Consider the following 16,514-nt stretch of genomic DNA (forward strand, 5'->3'; position numbering starts at 1 on the left):
TTAAAGCTCATGTTCCCTTTTTTGGAATTCTAGCTCTAGTTCTCGTTCCCTTTTTTGGAATTCTAGCTCTTGTTCTCGTTCCCTTTTTTGGGATTGTAGCTCTTGTTCTCGTTCCCTTTTTTGGAATTCTAGCCCTTGTTCTCGTTCCCTTTTTTGGAATTTTAGCTCTTGTTCTCGTTCCCTTTTTTGGAATTGTAGCTCTTGTTCTGGTTCCCTTTTTTGGAATTCTAGTTCTTGGTCTCGTTACCTTTTTTGGAATTGTAGCTCTTGTTCTCGTTCCCTTTTTTGGAATTGTAGCTCTTGTTCTCGTTCCCTTTTTTGGAATTTTAGCTCTTGTTCTCGTTCCCTTTTTTGGAATTGTAGCTCTTGTTCTCGTTTCCTTTTTTGGAATTCTAGCTCTTGTTCTCGTTCCCTTTTTTGGGATTGGAGTTCGTAATACATTTCTATTACAGATACTTCTTTCTCATCCAAATTTTGAATTTTTTTTTCTAAAAGATATGCTTGAAAATACATTATACAGTGTGTAACATATCATCATGCAGATATTTGAAGGGGTGGTAGTACAGGGTAAAATATGAAGAAAATATTAATATATGTATGGTCAAAAGCACACCATTTTTGATATATAGGGTGACAAAGTTCAATTTTTTGAAAAATATTTTTCAATTTTTTCGTACGTCTAAAAATAACTTACTGAAACTTCATATCCCTATGTTTTTTACAAACATCTATAAGAAAACGTTAAAATCGTTGATCTCTATATACAAGGTCTTATGTTTTCCAGGGTCACGTGCTATTTTTTGCTTCTTGACTTCTTTTTGGAACAGCTTGTATGAACTTTGATTTCATATTTAAATTCATTCTTCATTTCTTTTTACTTTATGATTTTCTGCATTATTTTTGTACCTTTCACCATGTGTGAAAAATTAGCATAAATAGCTACCGATGCAAGTTACAAAAGAAGTAAAAGAAGCAAGAGAAAAACTGAAGCATTTCATAATAAAAATAAAACTAGAGGAGTTACAGAAATTATATCCTCCTCTTACTAAGATGCAAGATTTCACTCTGTGCCTTATTTCTCAGACTGGCAGGGTCTTTCAAAATATCAGGAACATTGCGAATAATTTCACATAATTCCTCGACCGTGTCAATTGGGGTCTGATATACCAATGATTTAGGATGTTACCAGAAAAAAAGTCCAAGCTATTTAGGTCTGGAGACTTAGAAGGCCATGGCTGAGGTCCCCCTCGACCAATCCAACGATTGCGATAATGTTGGTTTAGGAACTCCCTTACTTGCATATTAACCCTTAAAAGCCCCACGTTACATATAAGTAACACAAATAATGGTAACTGTAGTTTCACTTATTATAGATAGTTACTGCTTTGTTCACGAGATTACGGCATTAATATCATCAGAAAAGATGTTTCTATCAGTTTAATGTGTAATGAAGTGATTATAGGTTATGTGCCTGTATTTATTTATCAGCAAAGTTGCAGTATTGTTTGAAAACAATAAAAAATGGACATACGATTGGAGTAAGTATTCAAACAAAGACAATTTTATACATTTAATGTTTATAAGGACTGGAAAAACCTTAAAACACAAGGTAATTTCGCCTACTGACATCAATTTTTCAAAGCATAATTTTTTTTTGCATAAAGGGGCTCTAAAAGTCACCGTTACATATATGTAATGCTAGGCTATTCAACTACTATTTATTCTTCATTTTCTAGAAAGGGATTTACACTTGAAGAGGCTCTTCAAATATCCTACAGTGAAGACCTTGACGTAGATGTAATATACATACATGTATATTGAACCTCCAAAAGTTAATTCTTTTATTGATGAAGAATCCGGGGATGAGGACGTCGAACTAGGCGATTTAGTCCATCTTCCTGCTCAGCAGCTCCTGGCTGGTGAAACAATAAAATTGAAAAATTGCTCTACGATAGGCATAGAAGAAGAAAATATTTTGTTACAAACCTTACAAGTTAGTACTCATCGAAACGAGTTCAAATCAACTCCAATTCAAAAAAATTGCCGCGAAAAATTTAATCACAAATGGACTAAAGGAATATTTCAAAATGTGAACACCCAATTATGCCCGATTATTCCAAATATGCTAAGCTTTCGCCTGTAGAATTGTTTTAATTATTTTGGAATAGTGATTTGTTTTAGTATTTGGTAGATGAAACAAAAAAGTATGCATCCTTCAAAAATCATGCGGATCTGCGTTTGACCGTCAATTATATTGAATGGCTATAATGAAAGGCCCGGTAAACGATTTTATTGGGACTCTTAGTCAGATATGGGAAATCCTTTGGTGAAAGATTCCATGAGAAGGAATAGATTTTTTTCAATTCATGCGGTATATACACTGCACCGATAATAACCATTTAGATTCTAACGTTAAAGCAGGAAAAATCCGCTCACTAATGGACAGATTGAAACAATCATTTTTAAAATATTTTGTACCCGAAGAAGAAATCAACTATGATGAATCAATGGTTAAATACTATGGTACACACTCATGTAAACAATTTATTAGGAGGAAACTAATAAGATTCGGTTTTAAAATGTGGTGTTTAAATTCGAAAGACAGTTACCTAATAAATTTTGATCTTTATCAAAGAAAAAATCCTAGATCAAATGAAACTGATGAGGTGTTATATGGTAAAGCAGCAGCACCATTAAAAATGATGATCAGGGAAATGCCACAGAGTAAAGTGAAATTGCCCTATCGGATTTATATGATAATCTAGTTACAAATGTTAATTTTCTGAATGGTATGCGCGATGAAGGATACTGGTGCACGGGAACCATTAGGGAAAACAGACTGTCGAAAGAAATACCGCTTCCAACAAAAAATGACTTAAAAAAAATCATATCGTGGTGAATACCATTCTGCGATTGACCGAGAAACTGGTATTATCTTTGTGCGTTGGGTTGACAATAATATTGTAACAGTTGCATCAACATGTTACGGAACTTTCTCAAGTTAAAAGGTATTCTCACAAAGATAAGAAAGTTATAACAGTTGGAAGACCTAATTTGATAGGTAAATATAACACAGCGATGGGAGGAATCAATCTGAAGGACGAAAACATAGGAAGATATCGCATTGCCATACGTTCCGAAAAAGTGATGGTGGGCAATATTCAGTTGGCTTTTGGATGCATCCATACAAAATGCATGGGTTCTTTATAAAAAATCTGGAAAATCGATAAGTCAGATTCAGTTTAGACTAGATATAGTAAATACTTATTTTGCGAAATATGGCCCGGAAACAAAGGGCGCCGGAAGACCATGTGCATCACTCTCATCTAGTCAAGGAAGTAGAGTAGGTGACGATATTCGATACGACAAAATAGATCATCTACTAGTTTACGTTCCAAATAAGAAGAGATGGTGATATGCTATGGAGTTATGTACTCCTAGTGCCCGCACAATGTGCAAAAAGTGCGATATTGGACTTTGTTTGACATGTAACTTACAATTTCACACTAAGTAACTTCTATGTATAATATGTTTGTAACTTTTCCTTGTGTGTAGGCTACAAAGAATGTTAAAACCGTTCACATTTCCGTTTACAATTGAACACGGCAATGTAATAGCTTAGCGTTACATATATAGGTAACACGGTTTTTTCTATATGTTTTCATAAATAAACTAAAAAAAAACATTAAATATGAGTTAATTTAAATATGTAAAACTTCGGATTTAACATTTATTATAAAATGTGACAAAAATAATTAATTCGGGCTTTTAAGGGTTAAAAGGAATTGGTGCACCATCGTTCATGAACCACATTTGGTTCCTCAAGAGAAGAGGTACCTCTTCTTTGTTTTTTTTCTTGAAATGGGCAAGCTCAACTATCAGCACTTAATAAACACCTTAAAAACACTTTGAAAACACCAAAAAGTAAAATTAACCTTGAACTTAATTTAAACTTACCCTCAGCTTACTTAGTTCTTTACTCTCAATATTTAATATGCATCGGTAGCTATTTAAGTAAACGTTTCATAAATAGTGAAAGATACGAGAATAGTGCAACAGATCAAAAAGTTAAAGAAATAAAGAAGGAATTTACATTTGAAATCAGAATTCATAGAGAATGTTCCAAAAAAGAGTTAGGAAGTAAAAAATAGTACAAGACCTAGGAAAACATAAGGCCTTGTATATGGACACTAATGACTTTTGATATTTTCTTGTAGAGGCTTTTAAAAACCATGAGGAAATTGATGATGACGAAATTTCAATAAGTTATCTTCAGGCATACGAAAGAAAATAACATAAAATGAAACTTTTCCATTTTGTATATTAGAATTTTCTTCTTATTTTACCGAGTACTACCACCCCCCGAAATATATGCATAATGATCTATTATTAGATAATAGATCTATTATTTGTAGTAGTTAAACAATTAAAGAATTTACCATTATTGTTGATGAGGAATATGTTTCTTCATTCGTTTCGGGACTTTTTGAACAAGTGACAGATGCTATCAAGAATTACTAAATTGAAAAATAAAATTGGTTGTAATATTGGTTGCATACTAATAAAAACCAATAATTTTAATATGCCAATAAATTATTACGAAATCGATAGATTTTACACCTTAAAATTATTTTGTATCTGTCGGTTTTTATTATATTCTAAAAATGTATCATGTTTCTTTCTGAATGACACGTCTAGAAAACATGTATCAAGTAATTGTTATTATAACATTTTTTATCAAAAATTTATTCAAGTATGACTCATTTTAATAATTCGAAAATTTATTGGTTTTGTTAAAAACCAAATTGTTCCGAACAGGCCCATATAGTACAAACTTAAAAACAAGTCGAAATGCTTTGAGATATTTGCAACAAGGTAAAATCCTTAAAAAAGTGTTGTGTGCTGAAGGGGCGTTACTAGTAGTAACATGATTCCATTGAAAAATATTTTATTATATTAAAAGGATGATCCAGTTCTATCACAGTTGAACATGTTACATGACTTGAAGAAATTATTTGTCTTCGGAAGTAATTGGAATTTTCCAAGCTTGAAAAAACTTTGTCCCAGCTTAAGCTATGGTGAGCAGCGAATTTGAATTACCCTGTATGTAAAAAGTGTTATGGCTTCAAAATGGCATCAAAAAGTGGGCTATATGGTAAGGTAAATGGGGGCTAAAATGACGGAACTAATACTAAAAAGGACATTGATAAAGTGCTTGATTTGAACAATACAAGTGCATTATTTATAAGTCACAAATCCGATGGTTAGTCATGATAATCACCCCCCCCCGCTTTAAGCGTTATTCTCCAATGGTATGTATGTCATATTATCCCAGAGGCTTACAGGCAGACGCTGCACCAGCAGCCTGGATCAAAGGGTGCCGCTTCGGCCATAAAACTGATAGCGGCGCGATATAAGTACCAAAGGCAATTAATCAGTTAGGGACTTTTTCCGTATGAGATTCCTTAGATTTGCTCAAACTTTTAACCTATTAAGATTACAGTGATAAAGTCCAAAAATCCAAGAATTTTGAGTCACTAACTCCCACCAACCAAGACCCACAACATTCGTTATAGTAAAATATAACTCATGTACATACTTCGCAAGCCACCGAAAAGTAATGAAGCTACATAGAAGTTACGACACGTTGTATTAACTGCGCGCAGGTGTATACTTGCCTAAACCAGCCATATTTATATTTCGGTTTTGGTCTCTGTATTGGTCCAAGTGCATTATTAACTTCTCAGTTTTTACAAAATTTTTAACGAAATGCAAAATGCATGATTCTACTTCTTGGGGACCTCTTGAGGTAATAGATTCGCTCCGTTTATACATAAAGACTTCATTTATATCTAAATGATGAATCCGTAAGCAATAGGTCCAATGCTGCCGCTTTTAGTAACAAATTCTCGTGGATAAGATAAGTGTGGGTAGTCTTACATATAGTCTTAAATAACAAACCTACCTTTAAAAAATATAACACTTTCAAATACAAATTTCCTAACAAAATAATATATTCCTTAATAATACATACCTTCAGCGGTAGTACTAGCCATCTCATAGCACCAATGTAGCAGCTTTTAAAAGTAATTAAATATAAATAAACCGTAATATTTTGATATATTTACTAAATACACGTTTATTGCTTACACAGCAACCCTCAAAGTAATAGTGGCTTAACCCACAGATATTTGGATTAGGTCACTGTTGCACCAACTATGAGTGATGGAATCTTAAACGCAATAAGTAAGTACACTGCTGCCATTTAGTAGTTAACACGAAAATGTGGCTTAGACTACTGTTGTTTTAAAATATAAATTTTCGGGATTAGTAATAGGCAAAAATCACAAAATTGCAATTTTGTAACTTAGGCCACTGTTGCGTTCACAGACTCATATAATGTGTACGTTTCCCTACAAGTAAATGGAAGCTGCTAGCTTTAACCATGTTGCCGTTCGTTTCTTGTGGGAAGGATGGAGACATGCTTTGACAATAGTTTTTACTGACCTTAAACATAACCTCACTATTTAATTAAAAACAAAGTCATCACGTGTCCGTTTACCTCTAAAATCAGTTAATTTCACCTCAAGTTTAGCAATTTGTCCTTAAAAATGAACCCAGCAATCAGCCATCAATTCGAAGAAGATCTGTTTGTTAATCCAGTGGAGGATAACATTATCAATGAGGTTCTCAAATTTATGAAAATCCCACAAGAAGAAAACTATAGCTCATGTTCAGAAGACGATGATTTTTACGATTACGATGAACAGGAAGGTTTCTACGCCAAAGGGTCCCATTCAAACCAGCAGCAATACTCCAATAAACTAAGCACTTTTCCTGTGTGTGGTGTGTGAAAACCTTTTTAGAAAGTATGTCAATAAGGTAAATGTGGATAAGTATGAAGTAAAGTCCTTGTCGGACCATGAGGACCATAATTATTAATACTGAGTTCCAAAAGCTGTGTGATAAACGACAAAAAACATTTAGAAAACATAGGCAAGTTGCCTGCCCAAGTTACTAATGTCTCCATGTCCAAACCTGAGATGCATCAGTTAAATCTTGAGATTAGGCAAGGCATACTTTTTTCTCTATACAATGATTTGTTTTGATTGAGGGTTGATTGTTTCAGACTTCATCAACTGGCTTTTCCTATTCAAATGGAGTTGTGGCAGGAAGCCTACAAGGTTGTTGAGGACATCAACAATTTAATGAATATGTCCAACAAAAAAACGTGTTCCCAAAACTATGGCTAATTATTATCAAAAGTTAGCCATAGTATTTTGGAAGGTGGGAAATTACTTATTCCATGCTGTTGCCTTTTTCAAACTGCTGCAACTGAGCAAGGAAATGAAGAAGAATATCACTCAGGAGGAATTGCAGAAAATGGTTCGCAGGTGAGAAAAACTTATGGGGGAAAACTATATCAAGAATGACTTTCATCTAGATATACAAAGAGTTTTTGTTTAAGAAAGGGAATAATATTATAAGTGGTATTGAATCATGTAAAAATAGTTATATAGAATGGTTCATAAAAAAAGTTATTTTGTTGAATAACTTAAAAACTTCACAAACAATAAGAGTATGTCTCTGAATTCTACAGGAAAAACTCTATAAGGATGTGTTTTTCTTGGTTCATTAATTTAAGCAATGATCAAAATATTTTCAGAATTCTGGTAGCCACCTTGGCAATTTCACTGCCCTCTGCTCACCCAGAGTTTGATAGATTCATTGAAACAGACAAGTCACCCCTGGAAAAAACACAAAGGTTAGCCATTCTTTTGGGCCTAACTCAGCCTCCCACAAGGGTCAATCTCTTAACAGATTTGGTAATAACTAAAAATTCCTATAAATTTTTTATATCTTCAAGATTCAATTTTTTAGGTTCTTGTTAATATAGTTAACCTGGCAACCCCCCAACTTCAAGATTTGTGTAATTGGCTGGAGGTCAACTTTAGCCCCTCAAATTTGTGTTCAAGAGTCTATAATGTGAACCAACAAATACAGACAGGTATTTATTGCATGCATTGCAATAATGTGCAATTCTATGATATTTATAAATTTCTTTGGACGAAAGTGGAATTACTCTTTGGCAGAATATTCCAGCTCTGCAAGATGTGACTTTAGTTCATTTGGTTCGACAAGTGGCCTATTTTTACCAAACTCTGGAATTTGTAAGGTTGATTGAACTGATAAGATTTACCATTCCATTTTACCTGGAAAGATTGCTTATTGATTGTGTGAGACACAATGACATTCAGGTATTAGTTATTTTGGGCTCCCAATCAGTGAAAACGTTTATTCATTTGAACAATTTTGTCAGATTCACATTGATCGTGGAAAACAATGTATCAACTTTGGAATCGATCTGAGCGAAAGTCAAAGAGAGGATTTCCCTGAAGGATCTGCAAGTAATGCGTTCGGAGCAAGTTCGTAACCAACTTGTGAACATGTCCACTGTCTTGAACAGGGCTGTTAATCTCATCGATCCCAACAAAAAGGTGACTATTGTAATTCTGTACAGTTAGCACAGATTATTTCACTTTATGTTAATGTCTAGATGGAATGAGAAAAACTTAGGGATATAATGATTTAAAAGTATCATGAAAACAAGTTGAAGGAACACCAAAATATTCTCCAACGGCACAAGATTATTGATGACTGGAAGGAGTGTATTGAGAGGCTGAACACCGTGCGAGAGGAAGAGGAGCAAAATCGGTATTATTTCTTATTTGCAATTTAATTATCGTCTCATATAAAATTTGTGGCAGTTTGGAACAATTTTTTTTTTTTTTTTTTCGAGGAAAAATCTTCAAAAGACACCCAGCCTGTTGTCGCGGCGGCTGGATAGTGTGGGATTCGCCTACTGCGCCTACCCACTAAAAAACCTCGGACTCCACGTATCCTGCGCCGACCCGGAACCGTCCCGAGGGATATTACGTCGATGCCGGCGAAGGTTTCGGTGTTTTTGTTTCGTGTCCCGACGCGATAGTTCGTTTCGAAATTCGATTCGCGAAGAAAGGAATGAAAGAAAGCGTTTTTCATGAGACTTACCCCTGCTTATTTTTGCAAATTCTTCCATCAGCGCCAGATTTTTTTTTTTTTTTTTTAATATCACCCGTCGTATCGTTTCACCCACGCCCTGCAATCCCTACTTCTCACTTGATTTACCGAAAACATTCTTCCTCCGGACCGTTTTTTCAGTTTGCCTCATTTGTTCGTAGGAAGCTTGGCTCAGTTGATTCGTATTGTTCCACCGACTTCCAAATTTGGGGTTCTGCCTCGCTCTTCTGGAATTTTGGGGAGCTCCTAGCTGCTCGATCTTCGAAATCGTCGTCCCTGGTTCCAGTTAGACCCCTTCTAGGATCTAACAGTTTAAGTTTTTCACATTACTTGACGGTATTCCCGAATTCCGTGTTTCAGTGAATAAATCCGTTCACCATTTCGTCCAAGAAATGCAAGTTATTCCTGAAAAAATCAAAGCTTTTCCTAGGATTTTCGTGAGAAAATCGGCCTATCGGCTTTTCTAAATCCTGCCGTGTTTTTCTGGAATTTTGAGAAGCTCCTAGTTGCTTGATCTTCGAATTTCGTCGTCCCTGGTTCCAGTTAGATCCCTTCTGGGACCTCCCAGTTTCGGTATTCCCCTTTACTTGGTGGTATTTCCGGATTTCGCGGCTTCAGTGAAACAGATTCCTCTTCGTCGCGTTATCTGAGAAACACCCCAGTTATCCCTGAAAGTGAAAACTTTTCCCCCAAATCTGGAGGAAGGACCTCGATTCGACAGTCCTTTCTTCCTTCGGACCGATTTCGGTTACTGTCCCCCGACCGTAGGTTCCCGCATCGGCTCCTCGCGCGGTTTCTGGAATTTTAGTTTGTTTGTGCCCGATGCCGATCGTGCGATGCCTGGATTAATTTCAAGAAGAATTCGCAATTAAAGCAGACCCTTTTGTCCGAGCAACTGGTGCGCGGAATTTTCCTGTTACGATTTAGAAAACATAATATTTTCTTGGAGACCGTTGTCCGAAATTTTGAAAAAATAATTTCCTTTGGATCGATTGCTTTTCCGACTACTCGTCCGTGGATCATGCTGAACGGGAGGCGCGTTCCGTCCTTTCTTTTTCTTTGACCATGTCGGAAATGACTCGGCTACATCTGTCCCAATTTTCTTTTGATTCAAGCATTTTCTCGATTAAGTTACTCGGAGTTAGCGCGTTCACGCATTCTCGCAGCTCGTTTCTGCGAGTTTCGAGAACCGGGCACTGGAAAATGCAGTGTTCCGCGGTGTCGTCGACCCCGCAGACTTCGCATTCCGGCTCGGTTTTCCCGATGCGATGCGTGAAAGCCCTAAAACTTCCGTGCCCGCTCAGAGCCTGAGTTAGGTAATAATTCAGGCGTCTGTGTTTGCACGATACCCAGACGTCCAGGTCAGGGATTAATTTCTTAGTCCACTGTCCCTTTTCTTCTAGGTTCGTCCATCGTTCCTGCCATTTCCGAATGGTTTCCTTTCTGATGGATTTTCTGTCCGCCCCTGTGACCCGCGGAAGGACGCTGAGATGCGTCCTTTCTTCCAAGAGGAGGTCGATGGGGGGGACGCCAGCAAGGACTTGTACCGCTTCGAAGGATACAGTTCGATACGCACAGATGACCCTCAGGAGTGCCTTTCTTTGCACGCTCAGCATCATGTGCGCGTACTTTTTGATATTCCTCATCCATCCCCAAATCGGGGCTGCATAGAGGAGCGTCGACTGTACCACTCCGTAGAGCAGCTGTCTTTTTTGCGTGGACGGACCGTCCATCGTCGGCATGATCCTTTGCAGTAGACTTAATTTCTTTAGGCTTTTGTCGCAGATGTTTTCCACGTGATGCGCGTGGTACAAGTTTTCGCCGAATTCGACCCCCAAATATCTTATGGATTTTCGAGGTTCGATTCGGACGCCGCTCGCCAGAAAGAATAAATCCTTTCTGTTCCTTTTTCCGCTCAAAATGACTGCTTCGGTTTTTTCGGGGGCTATTCGAAGCGAATGATTGGTCAGCCATTGCACGCAACGGTTTATCGCGCCGTCCGCTTCGCCGATTAGTTCCGTTCTATCGGAGCCGCAGACGACGAGCGCGTAGCCAATGGGCGTCGTCCTCTCGGATCGGCCCGCCTCCAAGATGGGGTCGTACATTAAGTTCCGCAGCAGCGGCCCGAGTACCGAACCTTGCGGTATGCCCATCGCCATGTTGAACTTGGTCTCTTTGTCTATTTTTACGATTCTATTCGTGAAGAAATCTTTTATTATGTTAACCAGATAGTTCGAGATATTTCTTCTCGCCATTTCGTTAATTATGCACGTCCACGAGGCGCTGTTGAACGCGTTTCTTACGTCTAGCGTAATTAACGCGCACCAGCGTTCTCCGCGACGCTGATTTTTTGCATCGCGGACTACTTCTATGACTCGCTCCATGGCGTGCATCGCGGACTTTCCTTTTTTGAAGCCGAACTGTACTTACGACAGCGGATTCTTCGCCGCCAGTTCCTCCTCAAGACGGGTCTTGATGAGGTGTTCGTACAGCTTGGCCGCAGCATCGATCAGACAAATAGGCCTGTACGACCCCAGTTCTTCGCTATTCTTGTTCGGTTTTAGGAGCAAGATGAGCTTGGCTATTTTCCAGGAATCCGGAAATTCCTGGTTTTCCAACATCTAATTTAGCACTCGAAGCCATACGTCCGGATATGCTTCGAAGCTATATTTGATCGCTTCCGCCCCCAGACCGTCGGGCCCCGGGGCTGCTGCATTCTTTAATTTGCAAGTAGCCGCTTTTACCTCTTCCTGCGAGAAAGGCGTAAAAACGACTGGCATTATCTTTGCCGGTATGTGGCCGGGGCCCCTCGGAAAAAGGTGTTCCGCGACTTCTAGTTTTCTTTTGGCCGTCAATTCGAAAGGATTTCCGGGTTTGAGTTTCCTCATGACGATCTTATAGCCGTCTCCCCAGATATCCTCGTCGAGTCTCGTGCACAATTCGGTCCAGCTCGCTTTTTTTCGCGAGCTTATCTCCTTGTGGAGGGACTTTTTCGCGTCTTTGTACCGTTGCCACGACGCCTCCTTTTCGACATCCGCGACATTCGGATTTCCGCGTGTACGAATCGCGCGACGTCTGGCTTTCACGCAATTCTTTCTCATTTGTTCGACTTGTTCCGTCCACCAGTACGGATTCGACTGTCCCGTTGCGACGTTGCGGTTTTCCGCGCACGCCGCCCGAAAAGCGTCTTTCATGAGCCTAGAGATCTCTTTTCCGCCGTTTACTTCGGGACGACGTTCCAGTAGATTTCCAAAGGCTTGCACGAATTTCTGCTTGTCCGGCTTGTAGCAACCGGTCAGTCGAGTTTTTCGCGCCAAAATGCTGCCAATTTCAAAACATATGTGTTTATGCGGTGAACACGGCTCATTTTCTAGGATTTGCCAATCAACCGCGTGATTTACAAGTCCCAGACTCACGAACGTGACATCGATACACGTTTTTTGATTTCTTCTCACGAACGTGGGTTCTCCAGTGTTGAGAGTCACCATTTCTAGGGCCCCCACCATCTGAGACTACGCTCCGTCCCTGGCGTCTTCAAACGATGCTCCCCAGTCCGGGGATTTGACATTAAAATCGCTCATTAAAATTAATTCGCCGTGTCGGCCGGCAGCCACTTGTTGCAAGTCGTTCAAATATCGATCGAAATGCTCCATTGTGCAGTTAGGCGAAATGTATCCGGCAATTATTGTATACTCTTCTCCGAAGAGTGCAATAAATCCGTCCCCGCGCGTTACTTTCGAGAACCTGGCATTGTTGGTTCTCACCCAGATGGCTACATCACCCAAGTTGTCGCCCATCCATTTAGGGTTGTTTTTTATTAGATTTTTGTTTGGCTCGCTGGCCACAATTAAATCGACATTTCGCTTAGCCGCTTCAAGAAAAGCCATGTTGTGTGCATTAATCGAATGATCGGCATTGATCTGTAGGATTTTTGTTTTGAATTTTACTTTCATTTTATTGCAAGTTATTTATGAACAAAACTAAACTGGAAAGAATAGAGTTGTTGCAGAGAAAAAAGGTTTTAGGAAGTACGCTTTTTTTTTTTGAAAAGAAAAGTGGAGTTCGTTTTTTCCGATTTTTTATTGACGATCTTCCGTGATCGTCGTGTCGTTGTCCGTGGCCTTTTCGCGCCGTTTCGTGAGGTCCTGAAGTTGCTGTTTGGTCCTCTTAGCCGCCCGCGCGCCGTTAAGAGCTTCCCGAAATTTGGAGCACTTACTGCTTCCCGGCCAGTGCCCCTTTACTTTGCAGAGGACGCACGTGCAGTCCTCTTCTTTTTTAGGGCAGTTTTTCCTCCGATGATCTGGTTTTCCGCACCGGAAGCAGCATTTCCTGCGGTCAGGACCGTTGCACGTAGACGTCGCGTGGTCGTACGCCCAGCACCTCGTACACCGCTCGATTTTGAGGTGCCGCTCCAGCTTGCACCTCACGAGTCCCACGCGAAGGGGACTCCCGAGAATTTTTACTGTGTGCTCTTCCGAGAGCCGCACAGTAACCGCTTGTTCGGACTTCGCGTACGGGCACATTTCCCCGATCGCGACGTCCGTCTCTTTAAGTTCCGGGACTACTGCTTTGAGTCCCTTTAAGACCTCTTGTTTAGAGGCCGCGGCATCCATGCCTTTGATAAATATCGAGGCTTTCTCCTTACGCTCCTTAAGGAGACGGACGCTTTCTTTGCCCAGGGACTTTTCGATGTCCCTGCCGATTTTTTCGAGCGCCGTCTCGTCCTTGTCTAGGGTAATCACTAAGTTACCCTCGCCGTTGGCCTGTATGGTTTTAATTTTGTCCCTGCTGGTGTTGCCACCCAAGGACGAGTTAATTTTTTTGATCGTATCGGCCGCGCTTTCCTTCTGTTTGTTAACGACGATCGCGTACGTCGCAAAGTTCTTCCGTTTGATTTGTGAGGGCGTTTTTCCCTCTGATGTCTTCGAGCGGGTCGTGAAAACCCTGATCTCGGGCCCGTCGCGGAAAATGAACTGAATCATTTTCTTGAAGCTTAGCACTGACATCCCTTTTACGTGGTGCAGAGCCAGTTTCTTTTCGTGGCCGAATTCGCTTTTCAGTTTAGCCATTTTTTCGAAAATGTCCCTTTCCCCGGTCGGGACGTTAACTTTGACGATCCTCTGTCCTGAGGATTTATCCGCTTTTTTTGACTTAATTTTCACGACCTGCTCGAGGACGTCAAAATCATCCAGTTCCGCGAGTTCCGGGTGGCGGCTTTTGAATTGTGACTGAATACTCTCAGTCATTTCGCGGTCGTCTTGTTCGATGAAGACGACTTTTGTTTCCTCTGGAAGATTGTCTTCCCGAGGGTTCCCGATTACCACCGAAGTGGTCGCGAACACGGTGTTTGACCAGGTCCTGAATTCGCATTGCTTCCAGGCCTGGTACGAACGTTCCGACGGGAGTTGCTCGACCGTCGCTTCTTCGCCCGTTTGGACGCTAATCTCGCGCGATTGCGGATTAGCCGTTCCGATCGTTTAGGTCCCGATGAATGCTACCGAGACCGATTTTTTTGGCACACCGATGTTTGCCGCTTGTCTGAGGAAAATTTGCTCCCCCTCATAAAGCTTGTCGGTAAAGTTTTGGATTTTTCGCGCCGATTGCTTGATCTCGCGCTTGGTATTTCTATTGGCCCTAATAAGGGCCATTAGGTTCCTCCCTTCGAGAAACATGGCGTTAATGAGAAGCTTAAGCTCCTCGATCGCCTGGTTGCTTTCTGTTTTTTTCGCGGCTTTTTTCACGGTTTCGCACCGTGTCGTCGCTTCTCGCGACGAAGATTCCCCCGAACTGGAAGAGGACCCGCTATTTTTTCGGGAGGACCTCTGCTTCCGCGGCCTTTTCGGGACCCATGCCCCCGCGGATTCTTCTTCGCTGCTGCTTTGCAGCAGATTGACCTCCACAATGGAATCCATTGTGAGGGTTTTCGCGAATTTTGTTACTTTCAAGGCCAAAAGCAGAAAGACCCACGAAAAAGAAATATCGATAAAATAAACAGTTGGCCACCAGATGTGGGTGCCCTAAAAAGCTTTGCGCCCCGAAAGGGACGATTTATGGCACTTGCGTTCGAGCAAGTACCTTTTTTTGCCAATTAAGATTTTATGACTTACTCAGAGATACTTTGTTATGCACAAAACTCCACGTAACTCACAAAAAACAAAATGCACAAATTACACAAGTAGTTCCTCGTAAAGTACTCGTTTCGCGCTATCCGTAGTCACAAAAATCAGAAAATTTGAGCTACTTTAGCCGCTTCCACGAGCCGATTTACGCCGGAGCGATTGGCCTACGTCTTTCCTTGACGCTTGTTCGCACCGAACTAGTTTGGAAGAAATACAGCGTCAGCAAATGATGGCAGAACAAAAACGTTTAGAGGAGAAAAGGCAGGAATGTGAACGCAGAAGACATCAGAATAAAATTGAACAGATCAAGCCCAGATATTTACAAGAGAAGCTTCAACAAGTGAGTCTTGAACTCGCTCTTCATTTAAATTTAATCTATGTAGGATATCGGTTTAGTAAATAACACAATTATATAGTTTTATATGATCTATTATCTGCTAAGACCACTCGGAAAGCAAGCCCAAGACGCACTATTATACCATTTTCTATCATCCCTATATGTAAACCATACGGCCCCACTAAGGGGACATTAGACCCGTCAACATCACCTTAAATCTCATAGATAGTGTCTATCCTCCACTTTAAACCTAAATATAATAAATATAAAGCTTTATCTTAGTTATAATATTGGTTGAGTTTTTGTCGACTTTAATAGCATTTTGGTGTTCATAACTCAACAATCTACATGAAATAATTATTTAAATCAGTCTAACGGGACATGGCCAAAAAATTCTAAAGTAAAATGGATGAGGATGATATTAAAAAGCTTGATGCCGATCAAATCGCCGCCAGGGAAGCCGAGGAATTGCAGAAAGAATAGGGTGAGTTACAGGCTAAACTCAAATTCCAAGAAAAAAAGGTATGTGCTCATATTGAATTGTATTTTAGTATGAGTGTTGAAGGTGTGTTTTCTTAGGTGGACTACTTTGAACATGCCAAACGCCTAGAAGAGATACCGCTATTGCAAGAGAGTCTTAAAGAAAAACAATTGCAAGATCAACAATTCTGGGAATAGCAGGAAAAAGAAACAATCGCTGCTGCGATCGACGAACGAAAATTAGCAGTTCGTCCATATAGAATTATACTGTCGTATGTACATTTAACCTGTATCAGAAACAATGAGGTCCAAATATTTAACTGTACTATTACGATTATTATTATTATTTAACGACTACGTAATTCCAAATTTTTTACATTAACAAAGAAAAAACTTATTACATACGATATTTTTTATGAAGCTTTAGTGTTAGACTCTTCAAGAAAAAAAGAAATATCAGTTTTCAAGATTTTGACACTTACGACAGTATAATTCTATATAGACGAGTTGCTACTGGG

General features: G+C 39.7%; 1 protein-coding gene and 1 pseudogene across 1 annotated transcript; one reads left to right on the forward strand and one right to left on the reverse strand.

Annotated features, from left to right (window-relative positions):
• On the reverse strand, positions 1–6,056 carry LOC136411064 (golgin subfamily A member 6-like protein 2). Its single transcript, XM_066393468.1, has 3 exons — positions 6,035–6,056; positions 248–488; positions 1–181 (listed from the first exon to the last, which is right to left on the reverse strand). The coding sequence occupies exons 1-3, from the start codon at positions 6,054–6,056 to the stop codon at positions 1–3; spliced, it is 444 nt and encodes a 147-aa protein (XP_066249565.1).
• A 523-nt stretch (positions 6,057–6,579) lies between these two features.
• LOC136411065 (eukaryotic translation initiation factor 3 subunit A-like) lies at positions 6,580–16,080 on the forward strand (annotated as a pseudogene).
• Positions 16,081–16,514: the final 434 nt, after the last annotated feature.

Source organism: Euwallacea similis, chromosome 9 (genome assembly GCF_039881205.1).
Source record: "Euwallacea similis isolate ESF13 chromosome 9, ESF131.1, whole genome shotgun sequence".
Lineage (NCBI taxonomy): Eukaryota > Metazoa > Arthropoda > Insecta > Coleoptera > Curculionidae > Euwallacea > Euwallacea similis.